Here is an 18,876-nt window from a genome sequence, read left to right as displayed (position 1 = left end):
AGTAAGAAATATTTTATTTGCTTTGTAACTTGTTATTTATCAAAATAGAAGACACCTTTAGAGACTATAAAGAAAGCCAGAATAGACACAATAAACACACCCCATGGAAATTTATACACCCCATGGAAAACAAACCCCCAAAACACTCTGGAGGCAGAAAAAGAACCTTGACATATACAGGAAGCAGTGTCTCTGGACAGAAGGCCAGAATACTTTCCTCAAGATTGTTGCAGGGGCTTGGTGTTGAGGTAATAAATATGAGCAGCTCTCATTTAACTGAAAGCAACTGGGAATCTTAAACCCATGTGTGGAACTGGCTTGCAATCCATTTTTGTAAAGTGTGTTACAAAACAATTCTTTGTGTTCTGATTGATTGCTGGAGTTGGAAGTTGAGGATGGTTGCATGGGCATACCCTCTCAGGTCATGAATTTCCCTTTTCTGGGGTCTTGACTGTCTTTAAGGTTTCTCTCTGAATACCTGGAAGATAATCTGGGATCAGACCAGAAATGTGCTGAATTTGGTACTATGAAGCACTCCTAAGTGGCAGGTATGGTGACCATCTCCACATTCCTAAGGGTGATTTCGACAGAACATAGGTGAACTGTAATAATCTTTCACTGACTAGACTAAGAGAAGAGGCACTGGAAACAGCTAGGAAGGCAGATACCTTCTTAAGTTTCTTGCCTTCATGGAACAGCAAGGCAAACCTGGGGTATCCTGAGGACAATGCATCACCAAGTAGAGAAACTGGGGCACTCATGGTGGTCCTTGGCCATTCTGAATGTGAGTGATATTATGCATCTCTCTTAGTATGCTTATGGTCTCATTATCCCTCAGGCAACTCTTTTTTGTGTGTGTGTGTGTGGGGGGGGAAATTAGGTACAAAGTGGCACTTTGCCACATTATATATTTTATCTTCTGAAAGATAAACTTCTCAGGAAAAGAAGACAAGAACTGATTAAATGCTGAGCTGTCTGCTTTGGGCCTGTGCATGTGAGTGGCTCTGCATCATGGGAATGAGAAACAGAGAGCACTGACTTCTAGGGTCAGATTCATCTTTGCCCAGAAGAGGAGTCAGACAGGGAGTCTTGAGAAACTATTGGAAAAACTAGCAGACTTACCTTGTGTCAAGTGTCTGAGCTAAGATGTGAAGACAGCTCACCATTGTGGTAGAATCACTCCCTAGGAGAAAAAAAAAATCACCTGTGACTCCCGAACCTCTCAGCCTGGCTTGTAAATGCAACCTTCTCTATATGCATAAGCTGTAGCCCAGTATAATTAACCAACAGCACACAGGGTGCCAGGCTTGTGCTTAGGGACAAGGCATTTATCTGCAGCCTGACACAGCCTCTGCTTCATGATGGATATCAGAGGCACAGTTTAACACATCCATTGGTGTGGAAAATCTGAGCTGTTAAAGGGGTAGAGAGGCCATTTATCATGCTTCAGACCCATTTTCTATGGCAAATATAGGTGACATCTTAGTCCCAAGGCTCAGATTGTCTGAGGGAGCCACCAATAAAGGCAAAATACAAGTTTAGGGTCATCACAGAAAGGAATGCAGCCTTCAATGACAATTCACTCACCAAAGAGGGAAATCCTGTGTCTAACAAGAGCAGCAAGTTTGCAGAATAGGCTGAAGCAGAAAAAAAATGCAGTTCAGAAAGTCAGAGAGATTCAAGGAATTTGTCCCCCTCACCCACTCCTATAGTATAAAACAGCACAGACGGGCACTCTAGGAAGTTGTGCCATGTTCCTTTGAAGAATCTTTTGGTCATGCTCAGGAAAACATGTGGCTCATGTTGCCTTGTTGGAGAGTCATGTGTGGTACCTTGCAGGCAGCTCCATCCTTGCTAAAAACAATCTCTTTGCCATAGTTACAGTATTTTGTGCTGCCCCTGTGCAAACCACCCTTTGTAGAGAGACCATGAGTTGAAATGTTCACTTGCAGGACATTCAGGAATGAGGATTCTGAATGGAAGCATGGTTTTTCTGTTGCTGCAGTGGACTGTAAACATTTTATGACCTTCAGGTGAGCTGGGAAGCTTTAGTTGGGAGCTGGGCAGGAAGTTAGGATTGGAAAAACGTTATTGGTTAGAGTAGGAAATGAGATTGTGTTAAACAAAAAACATGTTAAGAAATGCATGTTCATTGTCATCTCCCATTAGTTTATGGGTCTGGCCAGGTTGCTGTCCTTGGAAACCAAGAAAGCTCTGTGGCATGTTATGGTTTTGATCCTTCTCCATGTTTTCACCCATAGTTACAGCCATGAAACTCTTAGTAGGTTTGGCTGTGCCTCCTTGCTTGGCTTTTTTCCACAGTGCCTAAAAGAGGGATTTTTGTGCAGACAGAAAGGATCCCCATAAATGTCTTTGAGTATGCCACCAAGAAACCCACCTAGGAGCACTGGGGGACATCATGTGACCTGTGTTGGTAATGCTCTTGAGAGGAGAGTCCTCAGAACTCTGGTATGGCTAGACAAGAACTTTGCAAATCCTTTAGAAAGCAGTGGAAGAAAAAGAGGGAAAGTAGGAAAAACAAAACACCTGTTCAGGCCAGGGGCTTCCATGGTGGGAGGGAGCAGACGTCATAGTCAGTCTCTCACTCATAACTTGCCCTGGGGCCTCCTGCCTCACACAGGGCAGAGACCTTTTATAAGATAACGCAAACGGAGGCTGCGCACTTCCTACGTGTTGGTGGGGCTGAAACTTGCTTACTTGTAAATGGTTCTCAATTAATGCCCTAGGTTTTCGGGGCTGTCAACTGGAAAATCACAGCCAATTTGTTCTGTGATTAGACATTAGTTTTTGTAGTAGAAATAAGCTGGGCCCCCCTGACCTAGAACTTAAAAGAACTCATTACAAGTTATCAGAAATTGGGTAACCAGCTACTGTGAAATTAAATATGGGCTGCTGCTTACTGATGCAAACTCGTGGAGTTGGGAGAGGACAAACTGTGCTGAGGAATGTGACCTGTGTTGCTGATGCTTGTGGGTACCATGCTCTGCCCATGGTAACCAGGCTGTCTCAGTGCAGCTCTTCCCTGGCCCCTGCTGTGTGTCAGCTTTCTCATCTGTAATCGAATGAGTCTCCCAGTTTTCCAAAATAGGGGTGGATAAACTCAGATATTTCTGGTGAAAATGCTGCAAAGTGGATGGACACATGTTCCGTATAAATACAAAAAACTCTCTCTAGCTGAAGCAGATGGTTGGGTGATTTGATCCTAATACTGATGTGGCTCACCCCCCCCCCCCCCATCAGAAGTGCTGTCTTGGGCGTGCTAAGGCCAGGACCTGACATTTCCAAAGGCTTCTGGCTGTCCCATGGAGCCCCTGATACAGTGGGAGCATTGCCCTTAGCCCACAGTTAAGAGGGGCCAGAATTCCTGGGCACCTTTCCTCCATGTTAGAATTTCAAGATAATAAAGGAATACAGGGGAGAGGGTCGGGGACCCCTGATGAATGGCGTCATATGTAGATGAGACAGGATGAGGGCGAAGGATTCAAACCAGAGTAGCCGGCCAACATGAACACGTTCAGGACAGACACGACTGCGTCTGTGGGAGGGTGGCAGGCTCACTGATGGATTTGAAAGCTATTTGCAAGGCTGATCAGCTCTAGGTTGTATTCCAGCCACGACAAATGGTGCCTTGTTGAACAAATGTTACATTTCCATGAATTAATAGTCCAAGAAAAAACAGGTGAAGAAAACAGACACATTTGCCCTCTGTTGGATTATCTGAATATCTCACCTAGATTCTCACTTCCTAGCTTCTTAAAATAGACTGATGCATCTGGAAGATATTCAGGAGATCTTTGGTCAGTACTTGATGCTAAGGGCATCTCATTTTGATAGCCTTGGGACTCTCCTGTCACTTACGAGTGAGAATAAGTAATTACAGCTCAGAAGAAATAGGGATAGAGGCCTGTGTTTCCATTCTTGTCCTTACTACTTGCGTCACTTTGGCACTAAGCCTCTGTTTCTCCCATTTGAAAAGTGAAGATCATAAAACACAGGTAGTACTTTGAATTTAAAACATCGTGAGGTTTCATAATAATACTTACACAAGTGGCCAATAACTCTTGCATAAGAAACATCAAAATAGACTTAAAGACAAGAATCATGACTAACTCAATAGATGCAAAAAGAGCATTTGGTGAAATATAGCATCCATTCATGTTAAAAACACTAGAAAAACTAGGGATAGTAGGAACATATCTCAATATTGTAAAGGCTATATATGTTAAACCCAAAGCCAGCATCATTCTAAATGGAGAAAAATTAAAAGTATTCCCTCTAAAAACTAGAACAAGACAGGGATACTCTCTTTCACCATTTCTCTTCAGCATGGTCCTTAAAACTATAGCCAGAGTAATTGGACAATAGAAAAAAATTAAAGGGATACAAATAGAAAAAAAAGAACTTAACTATCCCTATTTGCTGATGATATAATTCTATATTTAGAAGACCCAAAAAACTCAGCCAGAAAAATTCTAGAACTCATAAATGAATCCAGCAAAGTAGCAGGATATAAAATTAACACTCAGAAATCAATTCCATCCTTATATATCAGCGATGAATCAACTGAACGAGAAATTAGGAAAACTATCCCATTCACAATAGCCTTAAAGGAAATAAAATATTTGGGAATCAATCCAACAAAAGAGGTGAAAGACCTCTACAATGAAAACTACAGAACACTAAAGAAATTAAAGAAGACCTTAAAAGATGGAAAGATCTCCTGTGTTCTTGTATAGGCAGAATTAATATTGTCAAAATAGCCAAAAGTGCTATACAGATTTAATGAAATTCCTATTAAGGTTCTGATGATGTTCTTCATAGAAATAGAAAAAGCAGTCATGAAATTCATTTGGAAAAATAAGAAGCCCAGAGTAGCCAAAGCAATCCTCAGCAAGAAAGTAAAGCAGGAGGCATCACAATACCAGACCTTAATAATAGCTCTGTAGTATAACTTAACAAAAATGACATGCAATTGACACCAAAACAGATAAAGAGACCACTGATACAGAATAAAAGACATAGAGATAAACCCACATAAATACAGTTATCTCATATTAGACAAAAGTGCCATAAACATACTTTGGAGAAAAGATAGCCTCTTCAACAAATGGTGCAGGAAAACTGGAAATCCATATGTATCAAAATGAAATTAGAACCCTCTCTCTCACTACATGAAACTCAGCTAAAGTGGATGGAGGACCTCGGCATTAGATCAGAGACCCTGTACCTATTAGAAGAAAAAGTAGGCACAAATCTCTATCATGTTGGCTTAGGAACCAAATCCCTCAACAAGACTCCTCAAGTGCAAGAAGTAAAATCAAGACTCAATAAATGGGATTGTATTAAACTAAAGAGCTTCTTCATAGCAAAGGAGACAATCAAGAACACGAGAGAGAGCTTACAGAATGGGAGAAAATCATTGCCATCTGTACCTCAGAGCATTAATCTCCAGGATATATAAAGAACTCAAAAAACTTAACACCAAAAAATCAAATAACCCAATCAATAAATGGGCTAAGGAACTGGACAGACACTTCACAGAAGAAGAAATATGAGTGGTCAACGAATAGATGAAAAATGTTCAACATCACGAGCAATTAGAGAAATACATATTAAAATTACACTGAGATTTCACTTCACTCTAGTCAGATTGGCAACTGTCAAGAATACAAGTAACAATAAATGTTGGCAAGGACGTGAGGGAAAATACACCCTATAAATTGCTGGTGGGACTGCAAATTGGTGCAACCACTCTGGAAACCAGTTTGGAGATTCCTCAGAAAACTTGGAATGGAACCACCATTGCTGCGGTTATCCCACTCTTCAGTCTATACCCAAAGGATATAAAATCAGCATACTACAGTGCATAGCCACTTCAATGTTTATAGCAGCTCAATTCACAATAGCTAAAGTGTGGAACCAACCTAGTTGCTCTTCAACAGCTGAATGGATAAAGAAGTTGTGTTACATATACATAATGGAATTTAGTCAGCCATAAAGAAGAATGAAATTATGACATTTGCCAGTAAATGGATAAAACTGGGGGCTGTCATGCTAAGTGAAATAAGCCAATCCCCCAAAACCAAAAGCTGAATGTTCTCTCTGCTATTCACAATAGGCAGAGAGAGAAAGAAGGAGTGGCGGTTCATCAGATTGGATGGGGGTAGGGTGTGGGGGTTGGGGGGGATGGAGGAAGGGAGGGGAATGGGAAAGACAGTAGAATGAATTAGACATAACTTTCCTATGTTCATATGTGAACATACAATCCATGTAACTCCACATCATGTACAACCACAATAATGAGAAGTTATACTCCCTGAATGTATGATATGTCAATATAAACTCTGTTGTTGTGTATAACTAAAAAGAACAAAGAAAAAAATTTTTAAAAAGAAACATCAAACTCAGTGCTTAGTCCTGTGGAGTTTAATAAACATTATCTGAGTCCTAAAGTTGCATATCTTCCCAAGGATGGTGAGATATAGTGGCTGAGCCCTTAGTAAATATAATGGATACTGTTCACTGTCAAGGGATGGTAGAGAAAGAGTTCACAGTAACAGAGTCTTAACTCTTTGCTATTTAGAAGTCTAGCCCATAGGGTTGCCTTTCACTGATCGAACATGGAGAACCTAAGGAATGGTAAACTGGTCTGATCTTGAGCATCCCCCCTGTTCTTATCTCTGTTAAAGCAACCACATATTATGCAGAGTAGAGTGAGTAGGGAGGCTGAGGCTTTGAAGAAAACATTTTTTTTTTTCTGGTTTGAAATTTAAAATGTTATGTTGCTCTAAAAGTCAAATCTCAGACCATCCACATCAGGACTTGTAAGATCTAATTTTTTTTTTTTTTGTAATCTTGTAAACTTGATAAGAATGGTATTGAAAGCAGTGTCCACCTGTTTCTTCTTAATGTTGTGTGTTTGCTTTTCCAAAGCTTCAGAATGATCTTCAACTTCTTCTGAATGTCAATTCAGGGTGGAAGTTGACTGAATATGGAAATCTGTCCCAAGCCTACTGATACCCTTAATAGTTCACTCAGTTGCTGAAATTAGGCAGATAGATATGAATATAATCTCTCTCCTTCAAAATCAAGATGATAACCAAACCTCTGAGCTGTGCACATCAGGCTGTGCTTCACTTCTGCTAAAGGCACCTGGCACCTTAAATAAACCTTGTGGGCACCATGACTACTATAGTTTGGATAAGTGTCTCCCAAATGTCCACATGTTAAAAGGGTTTGTCTTGAGGGTGGCACGATTGGGAAGTGGTGGAACCATTAGGAAATGAGGCCTACGTGGAGGCTGTTAGGTCAAAAGCGGTGCCCTTCAAAGGGATTGTGGGACTTTAGCCCCTTCCTCTTTTGCTTCCTGGCCGTCAAGTAAGCAGTTTGCTCTACCACGTGCTTTTGCCATTGCCATCCAGAGGCCCAAAGCATTTGGTCCACCAATCTTGGACTGGGAACTCCAGAACTGTGAGCTACACAAATCTTTTCTTACACATTTATTATCTCAGGTGTTGTGTTATAGTAACTTGAAGCTGACTAACACAATGACCTTCTCTATTTTATAGACTCACCTGGCCACCATTTCTTTCTCCTTATGGGAGGCATACCCACTGCTGCTAAGGGGCTTTAGAGGAGAGGATAGGAAGTAGAGGCGGTGATTTGTGAAGTACTGGTCAACCAGTGGCAGAAGAACCTGGAAAACATCAGCTTTTAAGAATCTATCCAAAGTCCTTCTGTTAGTTTCCTTTTTTAAAAAAAAGTCATACTCAGTGAGTAAAAAGTCTCTCAACACTGGTCCTAGAATTTCCAGCAAACTCTACTTTTGGATCCTAATTTCCATCATATTTTCCTTTTCTGGGCCCCAAACTAGAGACCTAGGGGATATGTGAAAGGAGAGGGCCACTGACTAGGAGCCCAAATAAACGTTCATGAAGCCCCGAGTCAGCATTTGCAGGAGGCGCCTATGGGACCCTGCTCTCAGATGTGGCTTGTTGGGCTCAGCATCAACAGGCACACTTGAGGCATGGTCTACCACTGCTGGCCTCAAGTGTCTGTCTCTGCTTCTCAGAGCAAAGCTACTGTGCGCCTTCAGTCCTCTGAGGACAGGTATATGGAAGAAAATGCTCACTGGTACCTAAATCCATTGTTCTCTCCTTCTTCCTTTTAGCAATAGAAGCCCCCATATTTTACCTAGGCAGTGGGCCACCTGGCTAGAGAATGCACACTCAGCCTCCCTGGCAGCAAGATGAAGCTAAAATGGCTGAGCTCTACCCATAGTCAGAACTTTAGAAAAGCAGCCGCCTGCCCTGCCCTCCACTCTTCCCCTTTCCTGGTGCAGGTTTGGGGATGTGGACATGAAGCACAACTCTGGGGACAGGGGAGAAACGAAAAGATCCTGATCCCTGGGTGATGGTGTGGAGCCAAGCAGGCCAGCCCACCTGCTCAGACCTCCGCCCACCTCAGCCTTTTTTCTGCAGTAGAGAAGTGCACATCTGTCTCTGCAGCCCTGGCATTTTGATGGATCAGTTTAACTCACACCTTAAATAGCAGAGATCCTAAGAAGGTAATTTGGTTAAATGCAGTGAACCACTTACTTTGGCAAAGAATTTGATCTCCTGGTCATGGGGAGACTTTTCAGTTTTCCCACTGCTGACAATGGCTTCTAAAAACGACCCAGGTAACACAAGGTTGGCCAGAATTGAAACAGAAGATCACAACAGTTTAGAAACAACAGCTTTTCTAAAGACCATAAATACACCTATTTGATTTCATGAAACACATTTTATGGGGTACTTTACAAGGGTGCTGGCTCATTGTTGCTTGCGTCAGCTCTCTTGGTCTCTCTATCAGTGAGGACACAGCTTCAGAGAGGTTGAGCCACTTGTGCATAGTCACAAAGCACAACAATGGGAAAGGGACCAGAATGAGTTGTATGAAATATTGACAGAAGGGTCACTCAAATCCAGGAGGAAAGCCACAGACCAAACTGTTTTTTTTTTTTTTTTTTTTTAGGTGAGGAAAACAAGTCTCAGCCACTGTCCTCCCCATCCCCACACCACCAACACAATCAGCCATCTAAATGAATCATGGATGGCCCATTCTTTGACAAAGGAATAGCCAAGTCTTTTGTTGTATTTCACAGTGATACTTACCTAAGTGGGCAATAAACTCTTGAGCAGAATCAACATACTTGAGGATCTTCTTCAAAAACTTGTAGGCAAACCTCTTTTCCATGGAGGAAGCATCCAGCTCCAAATCCTTCATACCTCTAGAGTGCAAACACAGGAGCCCCGGGAAGTAACAGGAGGCCATGTGACTCTGGGATGTCACCCATCCTCCTCGTGTTGAATTTAATTTCCAGTGTTAATGGTTACTCTGGCTTAGTGACATGGCTCACCATCTGTTTTCCCCTTGCACTGGGAATCTGTGAGCACACGCTACCTATACTACAACAATTTCTTTCTTTTTAAAAAATTTCCAAAAAATACAAAAAGCAATTTTTTTTTACTTTTTAACATACTAAATTGCAAAAACAAAAAAAAATTAAATATAAGTGTTAGTACAATGATTTCTGAACAAAATTTTCAGAATGATCTTTATCATTCATGCAACAAATATTGAGCTGGGGATACACTAGGGAAGAAAGCAAAAATCCTGTTTTTGTGAATCTTAGGTGCTGGCTGTGAAAGGACATAAGCGAGTATAAATTATGTGGAATGACAGATGTCAATAAGTTGTGTGAAAAAAAGGAAAATGAAAAGCAGGATGAAAGAGCCCATGGGTGGAGGGTGAGGGTTTGCAGACGGTGGTATTAAACAGGGCAGTGAAGGCAGTCTTACTGGGAAGCTGCTATCTGGGGCTTTCCAGACATAGGGAGCAGGTGGTGCTAAGGTCCTGCAGCAGGAGCACACATGCTGAGTTGAAGGAATATGGTGGGGAGGCCAGTGTGGGTGGAATGGAAGTAGGCAGACAGAGAGAGGTGAGGTGACAGTAGAGCACATCATTTAGGGCCTTGCAGGTCATCCTTAGACTTTGTTTTTGCACTGAGTAAAACGGGACGCTCTTGGGAGTTCTGAATAGGAGTGACATGAAATGACTTACTTTATAACAGACTCGTTCTGACTACTATGTTTAAAATTAACTGCAGGCATGGAAGCCCCATTGGGAGGCTATCCCTGCAAGGATGCTGGTAGCATGAAGTGGGTAAGAAGCAGCTGGAGGCTGGGTATATTTTAAAGGTAGAACCATCAGGATTTTCTGAAGGATGGGATGTGGGTTAGGAGAAAAAGAGAATCAAGTTTTTTGCCCTGAGCAAGTGGAGAATGGGTTGTCATCAAGTGATGGCGAGGCTGAAGGCTAAAGCTGGGTCAGGGAAGCCTGGGAATTCTCCCTGTTGACAGGGACCTCCCTTGATCATCTGTACATTCAGGTGCCTCCCACAGGGCCTGGCACATGGTAAACAATTTCTCAGGATACCTTTGCTGAATTCAATTATCTTTCTCCTGATTCTCCTATTTCCTTGACTTCATTTTTAGGAACATTAAAGGAGGACTTTTTGTTCCTGTGATCGAATCTTTATCAGCAAATTACACTATGCATCTTGCTAATAATAGGAGTAAATTGAGATGGGAGTCTTTCTCCAATGCTCCCAGGAGGCTGTCTCCCACCGTCTGACCTTTACTACTCCATAACATGGCAAATAAGTCTAGAATTTTTTCATATGTGATACCAGAGAAATATTTGGTAGATTTTCACTTTTTTGACATTCGGTTTCAAAAATTTGGTAGGAAATTAAAAGAAGAAATAGTAGCTTGCTGCGCAAACATTTCTTTGGGGAGCAATGGCTATATCAGAGGAGTACTCCAGCTTGCTTTCCATTCTTTGGGGGCTCAGCCAGCACTACAGAGACAGTGCACCACTGATGTATGTTCAGTGATAAAACAGGTTCTACCATCAAGTCTTAAGCAGCTAAGACCATCCTCAGGTAAACGGCTCATCCAGATGATTTTGATTTAGAAATGATGAAGATAATGGTGGAGGGAATCCGGAGGTACTCAGTCTCCCCAGTGGACATTTACCTTCATAACAATCAACTGCTTTTGTTCAAAGACTCTGTCAGATATGTGTGCTGTTGTTATGTAATTTAACAAAATACCACATAGACAATATTGATATAAGAGTACTGTTGATTCTCCAAAAATGAAGTTACGTATTTTGCAAAGACGTCAACTTTTCCATACACCTAATTTTTGAATTAGGTAGGGTTGAGACAACTGTGAAAGAAAGGACATTTCAAAAATATCTAGCATACCACACTATATTGTTTTGAATGTGTCTTGAATCCACATAGCTCTTTAAAGAAGCCCAAATTCTAAAGCTTTGAGCATGTGTTATGTCTGTGGTTTATAACTTTGATTATTAGAATATTATACAGATACCCTTAGCCTATAGGCACAATATTTGTGAATAAATGCATGCATTCATCATAACCCTTTTCAAAATAGTTAACTGCTCTACTTATTCTGATGGGTTGGGTAGGCAGGTGATTAAACACCTGAGGAGGAGAGACCACCTCTGCCACCATTCCCACCCCCATCCCACTAATATTACCTAAAAGGTGACTTACCTAGAAACTATAATACCATTCACTTGGAGGAATTTAAACAGGTCTTGTGCCTTCTCTCGGTCCCTGTACTTTTCTTTGGCAGTCAAAGTATCATATGGTACCAAAAGAGGGTGACTGCCGCCACCTGGAGTCATAAGGCAAGAGATGACAACACATTAGTTTTTTCCTTTGCCCTTCTGGGACTACATGCTGAACCCTGCCCCAGTCTATCTTCTTCAAGGGATGGTTTGAACTAAGCTCACCTTTGCTCTCCAGCTCCAATTTCTTCTTCTTGGCCCAGATATTGTGATAGTTCTCAGCTACTACTTCCACCATTCCCTGTGTCCCAGAGCAAGGGCATGTCAGTCAAAGAGAAAGCAAGCAAGAAAATCAGCTTCATATCTGCCAGGTTATTTATGACAGGTTATTTATGGCACCATTATCTTAGCACCCCTAAGATTAGAGCACCCCAAATGCTAACAGTGCACTGCTGAAGGGCTCCCACCATTTGTCAGTCTGTGCTTATGCACCTCATTAGCTTTATGTCTTCCCATACATACAGAAAGCAATTTCTAATTCTGTCCCTCCCTGGCAACTCATTATCCTGGCATTCACGAGAATTTTTAATGCATTAATGAGAAAGACATTTCTAGCTGAAACTGCATGCTGGTAGCTTTTCAATTCTCACAGGAGCTCAGTATCATATTTCTGACCTGAGAGGGGGGATTGGAAGTAGGGGGTCAAGCAAAAGTTTAGATCCCCGAAAGTCTTTAGCTTGGCATGGTAGAAATTGCTGCAAATAAGATTTCTCAAATGAAATTACTCTTTCTAGGTCACTCATAGCAGTGACCCAGAGTGAAAGATGTACTTTGGAAAGAAGCTTTCTCTAAGGTCTGAGAGATTGGTCTGATGGCCTCTCCAAGAGGTGCAAGCCTGGCTGCCAATCTCTGCAGGGGATGGGGGTGGAGCTATGGGAGCAAGCACCTCAGGGAGCTTTTAGTTTCATCTTCTTGATTTTTTATCTCTGGGTCCTGCAACAACTGCTCCTCTGTACCATCATGGGGAAATTAAACATATCCATGGTGGGATATGCAGGATGCTTTTATGGTTTTAGGGGACTTATAAGGACCAGGCAAGAGGTCAAGTTTTGCAGATGTTCTCCTAGCTGTTTTAATTTTGGGTTTTGATACAGTAATTTGCTGGTCCTTCTTCCTTTAATGGAGTCTGCACCCATTATGACATACTTGCACAGCCTCCCTTTCTTGGATAATTAGTTAATTCTTTGGAGACTTTCGTCATAGCTTCTGCACAATATCGCCCTCTTCAGTTTTATCTTGGTGGTGACATGTTCTGGGAATTCTTCCCCCTTGTCCCCTGTTTTTCCCCTTCAACTCTTTGGAGGGCAACATGCCCTCCAAATCCCATGCGGCTTTCAAAGCACATTATGTTCTGCAAGAGTCAGCACTGACCTGGAGTTCTCTGGAGAGCACAACATTTGAGAGGTCCAGAGGAGCAGGGCTGTAGCTGTTGCCCTAGGAAAGCAGAGAGAGTCAGTGGGTTTGCCACTGTTCTCCTTATTCTTATCAACATCCCCTGTCAAGTACTGCAGCTGGCAAGGCTGTGTTCTCCCAGTCTCCACTGTTTATCGGAGGCCACCCCACCATGATGGCCCAGGGAGAGCTTTCCCAGATTCCCTGTGGGTCCTACTGGCCCAGCATTGGCTTCTGGGAGGGCCTGTCATACCTGGCTGGTCTGGGACACACTTCGAAGTTTCTCATTTTCCCGTTGTTGAACCAAAGCTTCTCCTTCTTTGGTCCTCTCCACGGTCCAGCCCACAGCCAGCATGGTTTTCAGGGACTCTCTGGCTGGCCAGCGATAAATTTCCTTCTCCTGGAAGAAACGTGCACAGAAGAGCTTTGTAGAATGCACCCTGGCTTTGTGACTGGCCCATCTCCCTATGAAGTTGGATCTCACATTAGACGGGAAAGCTCTAGCCTTCCTCTACAAGGTCCAAATGCTATTTGCACATTTCACTTGCAATACAGAATCAGTCTTTCTGATGTTTATTATGAGACCCTGGGCTCACAGTGTTTTGCACTGGGAGGGAATGCACCGACAATGTTGATGATAGGGTCCACACTTTGTAGGAAGAGAACGGGAGAGTGGCTCCCTGAGTTTTAGTAACTGTTTAAGATGGGACATTGTCATGATGCATCTGTGCAAAGCTTTCCTTTGAGCTTGAGAAATAAAATTTCTTAGACAATTTTTTTTTTGGTACCAGGAATTGAACTCAGGGGTGCTTAACCACTGAGACACATCCTAGCCCCCCCTTGTTTTGTATTTTATTTAGCCACAGGGTCTCACTAAGTTGCTGAGGCTGGCTTTGAACTTCTGATCCTCCTGCTTCAGCCTCCCAAGCTGCTGGGATTACAGGCGAGCAACCACTGTGCCCAGCTAAAATTTCTTAGAATTCTCTTTTGATCTGTGCACTATTTCATCAATGGTCAATATTAAAAGACGCATATGCAATCCTTTACATTTGACACTAGACCTAAAGCTTACAAGGACTCCTACTGATTCCAAGACTGGAATTCAGAGTTGAAATGAATCAAACTTCTTAATTAACAAAAAAGAAAGCAAGAGACATGTTCATATTTCCTTGGGGACTTTCTACTTCCTGTATCTTCCATGTATTGGAAATCATTCCTGTTTAAATTTTCTTTGACAATTCATTGCTCCTTTCCCTCATTCCACTAGGACAATCTAGCATAATCCCTTCCTTGTTTAGTCGAAGGGGAACTGCAGGTGCATTTTGTCCTAGTCTGTTAGGGCTGAGCAGTGCTTCTTCACCAGTGGGTTCTCAGTGCCAAAGACCAGAAGAGAAGGCTGAGCTCTTGGAAACTGGTCCCCGGGCTGCTGCCCAATGGCAAAATGAGGAGTGGTTTGTTGAATCCTAAGATGTCTCTAAGGGGTTTGAGAGTGACTGTGTCCTGAGCTCCTCTGAGCATCTGATACAATTTCCAGGGAAGGACAAAGCATGGTCAGAGTGTTACCAGAGGCCTGTTTCTTACCTTCTCTGTTAACGTCTTGAAAGGCCTTATCAGTGGGTGGGTCTTCACGTTTTCATCCAGGGAAATTCCATATTTCCATCCACTCTGACTCTGTAGAAATGTTCTCAGTTCAAACATCCTTGGCATTCAAAGAGCCCAGTTCTGTGACCCAAATCCCTGCTTCGATTTTCGTAAGTGGAATAATGGATCTTGACAGAGCTTGGACATTTCCCTCAAAAATGTCTAATTGATCCTTTAAGGCCATCAGGCTCTCTGCCTCCTGAATCTTGAACTCTGCCCCTTTATTCTTTCTCATTTCAGTTGCTGTCCTCTCCACTTTCTCGCTTGTGTTTCAACACCACTCAAAACAGAAGGATGTTTCACAAGATCCAGCAAATAACATGCCCCAGGTCAGTGTGCCACACTTACAGCAAGGACAGAGGCAGAACTAAAAGCATGCGAGTGCTGGACCTGCTGCCCACTGCACAGAGTGGCTGGTGTATACTTCTTGCCTGTCACCCCCAGAACAAAATCATAGCAGTGCAAGTTTCCTAGAGTCACAGAAGTTCGAGAACTCTGAAAGTCATTCGACAAATACTGGTTGGATTATTTTCTATAGCATGTGCACAACTCTGTCCTAGGCACTGTGGATGCAGAGATAAATAAGATTCCCTGATCCCCATAACCTCATACCCCGAGACTCCCAACTGCTCCTTCTCAATCTGTTTTGGCCATTTGTGAACTGTGTAAACTTTCCAAGTTTTTGTCCCTTCTCAAGAGACAACCCCCCCACCGGTGGATCTACTCTAGGCCTGCACTCTCAGTTGCCACTGCTGGCTAACATCAAATCAGTATTTGCAGACCAGAGCTCTCCCCTAATTTCTGAATCAACTTAAGCTCTCCTTGGATGTTGTACAGGTGCCTCTCAACATGCTGAAAAGAACCTGGCAGTTACTTCTCTAAACACCTCCTCTTAGGTTTCCTGTACCTCAGGGAACAGCCCCAGCTTGCACTGACTTTCCAAGCCAGCAATTCGGGAGTCTTTGTGGATGTCACCTCTCTGCACTCTGGACACATCCACCTCCTCCTCAACCTACTCGTCCATTTACTTCTCTGGCTTCCTTGTCAGTACTTTCGATCAGGCCACCATCAGCTCGCACACGATTCCATGACAGCTCCCTGAGCAGCCTCCCTGCCACCAATCTCGCCCCCTCCCCACAGACTCGTTTTCTACTTCCTATCAGGGGATCAGGGCACTCTGTCGCTTTATGGTGTTCTGATTGCCAAACTCTAAACCTATAAGGATGATCTTGTTCACCTCTCCCCGGCCCTATTCCATGTTCCATGTTCCAGCTCTGGGGTTCCCTAGGGTTACCAAACTCTCTTCCCTCCCAGTGACTGCACCTACTGACCCAGCAAGGCCCACAAAGTATCACTGTCCTATGAGGAACAAGTTCTATTCCCCCTTTCACACATACTGTCACCAGCTCTAAGAAGTGTCACTGGACCCCTCCCCAGCGTTGGATTAGGATCTGTGTGTGTTCTAATCCTGTGCTCATGCCCATCATAGCACTGAACAACCTGTCCCACTATGGCTGCTTTATCTTGTTTCTCCCACATGAAGAGGTTCTTGAAGGTAGGGGAAATAGTCATTTCTTTGTTATACAATCTCACCTCCTGGCAATGGCGAGAAAACATGTATCCTTGCTCTCATGGAGGTTGGAGTATGGTGTCAGAGAGATCAATCAAATAACCACACTAGTAAAAGTATAACTGATAACACACACACCACATACACACACACACACACACACACACACACAGAGCGCTATTAAATACCATGAAGGAAGGAATTAAGAGGGCCTGTATCTGACAAATCTGGAACAGTATCATCATAGGAATTCATGGTTGGATTGAAATTTGCAGGATGAGCTGGAAAATAGTGTGTGCATGTGTGTGTCTAGTTGAGACTGAGGAGGGTTTCAGGGACACTTTTTGTGTGTGTGTGTGTGTGTGTGTGTGTGTGAGAAAGAGAGAGAGAGAGAGAGATACAGAGAGAGGGAGGGAGTAGGGGGGATAGAGAGGGAGGGAGGATGGGAGTGGGGGGGCAGAGAGAGGGAGGGACTGTGGGGGGGAAAAGAGGGAGGGAGGGTGAGAGTGGGGGGGAGAGAGAGAGTGGAAGTGGAGGGGGAGAGAGAGGGAGGGAGGAAGAGAGAGGGAGGGAAGAGACGTGTGCACACATGCACACAGATACAGAGGAAGAGCAGACACTGAAAGAAGGGGACGTGGCTGAGATTAAACAAGAGATGAGGAGATGGGGCAATGCCTACCAGGCCATATTAAGAATTTTGACCTTTATGTCAAGAAGGATTAGAAGCCGCTAAAGGATTTTAATAGGGAAAAAAGTTTGACCAGGAGGAGTGGTGGTAGCCTGTGAGCCAACGTGCATACTGAAGCTATCACTTGCTTTCAGTGTGAAGAACAGGGAGGAGGAAATGCATGCTGGGAGTCCAGTAAGAAGGTTATCACAATGGTCTGGGAATAAGATTATGGCAGCTTGGACTAAGTCATGGCATAGGGCCAGAGGGAGATACACAAATTCCAGAGAGATTCAGGAGGTAAAATCCACACAGTTTAGTAATGGATAAACTATTGCTATGGACTCATGAACTGGCCAAACGGCTATATGTAAAAGATGCTTAGAAAATCCAGACACGCTAGAGCTGGGGTCAGCAATCCATAGCCCTTGGGCCAAATCCAGCTGAACACCTGCTTTGTTTTCAAATAAAGTTTTATTGGAACACAGGCCCCCTGTTTTGTTTGTGTTTTGTCTACAGCTACTCTTTGCTACAGTAGCAGAAACAAGAAGTTGCCACAGAGACTGGCTCACAAAGCCTGAAATGTTTATTATTTGGCCCTTTGCAGAAAAGGTTTGGCAACCCCTGCTCTACAATCCTAAGGTACCAGCCCATTCTACAGTTCAGTGAATGTTGTTATTATCAGCCCCACATAAGAACTCACGACAGAATGAGAGCTGAGGCCAGATTCATACAGAGGCTGGGCTGGTGGTTAAAGGGTTCCTGTGAGCCTACTATGAGGAGATGGTTTCTGTGGATTTGCTGTGGAGGAGTTCACTGTTCCAAGCTGTAAGCTGCAGCTGAGCAATGACCCCAATCCTTCACTGGCTGCCCACAGAAATCCTGGATGTCTTTGGCACAGTCTTCCTACGTTGTCTGCCAGCATTAAAGGGCTGACATAGCAATTACACTTATTAAGCAGCCTGACCTCATGTGGTGAGGAATTTTAAACACCAGATGGACAGGCTTATTAATAAGGGAGTGTCTGGAAGTTCTAGTGCATCTACCATAGGAAGATGCTTGTGTGTCCTTCCTGGAATAAAATCCAGCTTCCCAGCAAAATGCAAGGGTAAGACTTTCAATTCCATTTCCCCTTTCCAGTGCTTCATTCAAGGAAAACATTAAATAAAGGGCTCTCCACCCTATTAAGCATTTATGTCAAACATATACAAGCACGTGCTTGAGCACAAACTCTAGGGAATGCAATGCTGAGAGAGAAGTTAACACTTTCAGAATTGATCATTTTCTTGAGAAATACAAAAGCAGCAAAGCAGCTGTCACTGCCTATTTCTCCAACCTCTACCAACCCTGGGAATTGCTGCTCAGAAATAATGAATGCTCTTGGCATGGAGAGTCTGTCACTTAGACAAATTAGGCAGATTTCCAGGAATGGACCCTTTAATGTTCTTGGGCTGTTTTTTTCTCGCTGACAATTGTCAATTGGATGATAATCCCTACCTTGTCACAGGCCCATTTATCATGTGAATGTTCAGCATACTTGGTGACGATGTATTCCAATTTCTCAGGCAAGGAAAAACTGTGAAATGAGAGGAAAAAAATTTACAACCTCCCCAGGCACTTTATCCAGACATGGTAGAGGATAGGCAGAATTAGAAATCAGCTGGCAGAATTTGGATGTGATCAATCAGATAATCTCAAAGCTGAAGTGACTCTCTATACAGCTGCATCACTGAGCAGAAGGAGAGGCGGGCCAGGATTAGGCCACATACACCCTCAGGTCTAATCACAGGATTTCTCTGAAGAAGCCTCTGGCTGCACAGGTGGCCCCCTCCAGCTGCTCTGGGTTCTCCTGTCTCCCAAAGAGCCACTTGGGAGCCAG

At 43.2% G+C, this 18,876-nt stretch overlaps 1 protein-coding gene across 1 annotated transcript in view; it reads right to left on the bottom strand.

The window, feature by feature from the left end:
- The window catches only part of Ryr3 (ryanodine receptor 3), a 356,005-nt gene that overhangs the window by 83,584 nt on the left and 253,545 nt on the right, over positions 1-18,876 (bottom strand). The window contains exons 52-62 of the mRNA XM_015480130.2: positions 18,495-18,573; positions 14,701-14,790; positions 13,373-13,519; positions 13,099-13,161; positions 11,893-11,968; positions 11,651-11,774; positions 9,177-9,292; positions 8,619-8,686; positions 7,596-7,717; positions 1,588-1,637; positions 1,123-1,183 (exon numbers count right to left, since the gene is read on the bottom strand). Of these exons, the coding sequence (XP_015335616.2) occupies positions 1,123-1,183; positions 1,588-1,637; positions 7,596-7,717; positions 8,619-8,686; positions 9,177-9,292; positions 11,651-11,774; positions 11,893-11,968; positions 13,099-13,161; positions 13,373-13,519; positions 14,701-14,790; positions 18,495-18,573 (996 nt within the window). The remainder of the gene's footprint in view (positions 1-1,122; positions 1,184-1,587; positions 1,638-7,595; positions 7,718-8,618; positions 8,687-9,176; positions 9,293-11,650; positions 11,775-11,892; positions 11,969-13,098; positions 13,162-13,372; positions 13,520-14,700; positions 14,791-18,494; positions 18,574-18,876) is intronic.

This window comes from Marmota marmota, unplaced genomic scaffold (assembly GCF_001458135.2).
Source record: "Marmota marmota marmota unplaced genomic scaffold, marMar, whole genome shotgun sequence".
NCBI classification, from domain to species: domain Eukaryota; kingdom Metazoa; phylum Chordata; class Mammalia; order Rodentia; family Sciuridae; genus Marmota; species Marmota marmota.
Note: the sequence above shows the minus strand (reverse complement) of the source record. Positions and strands in the feature narration are given on the sequence as shown.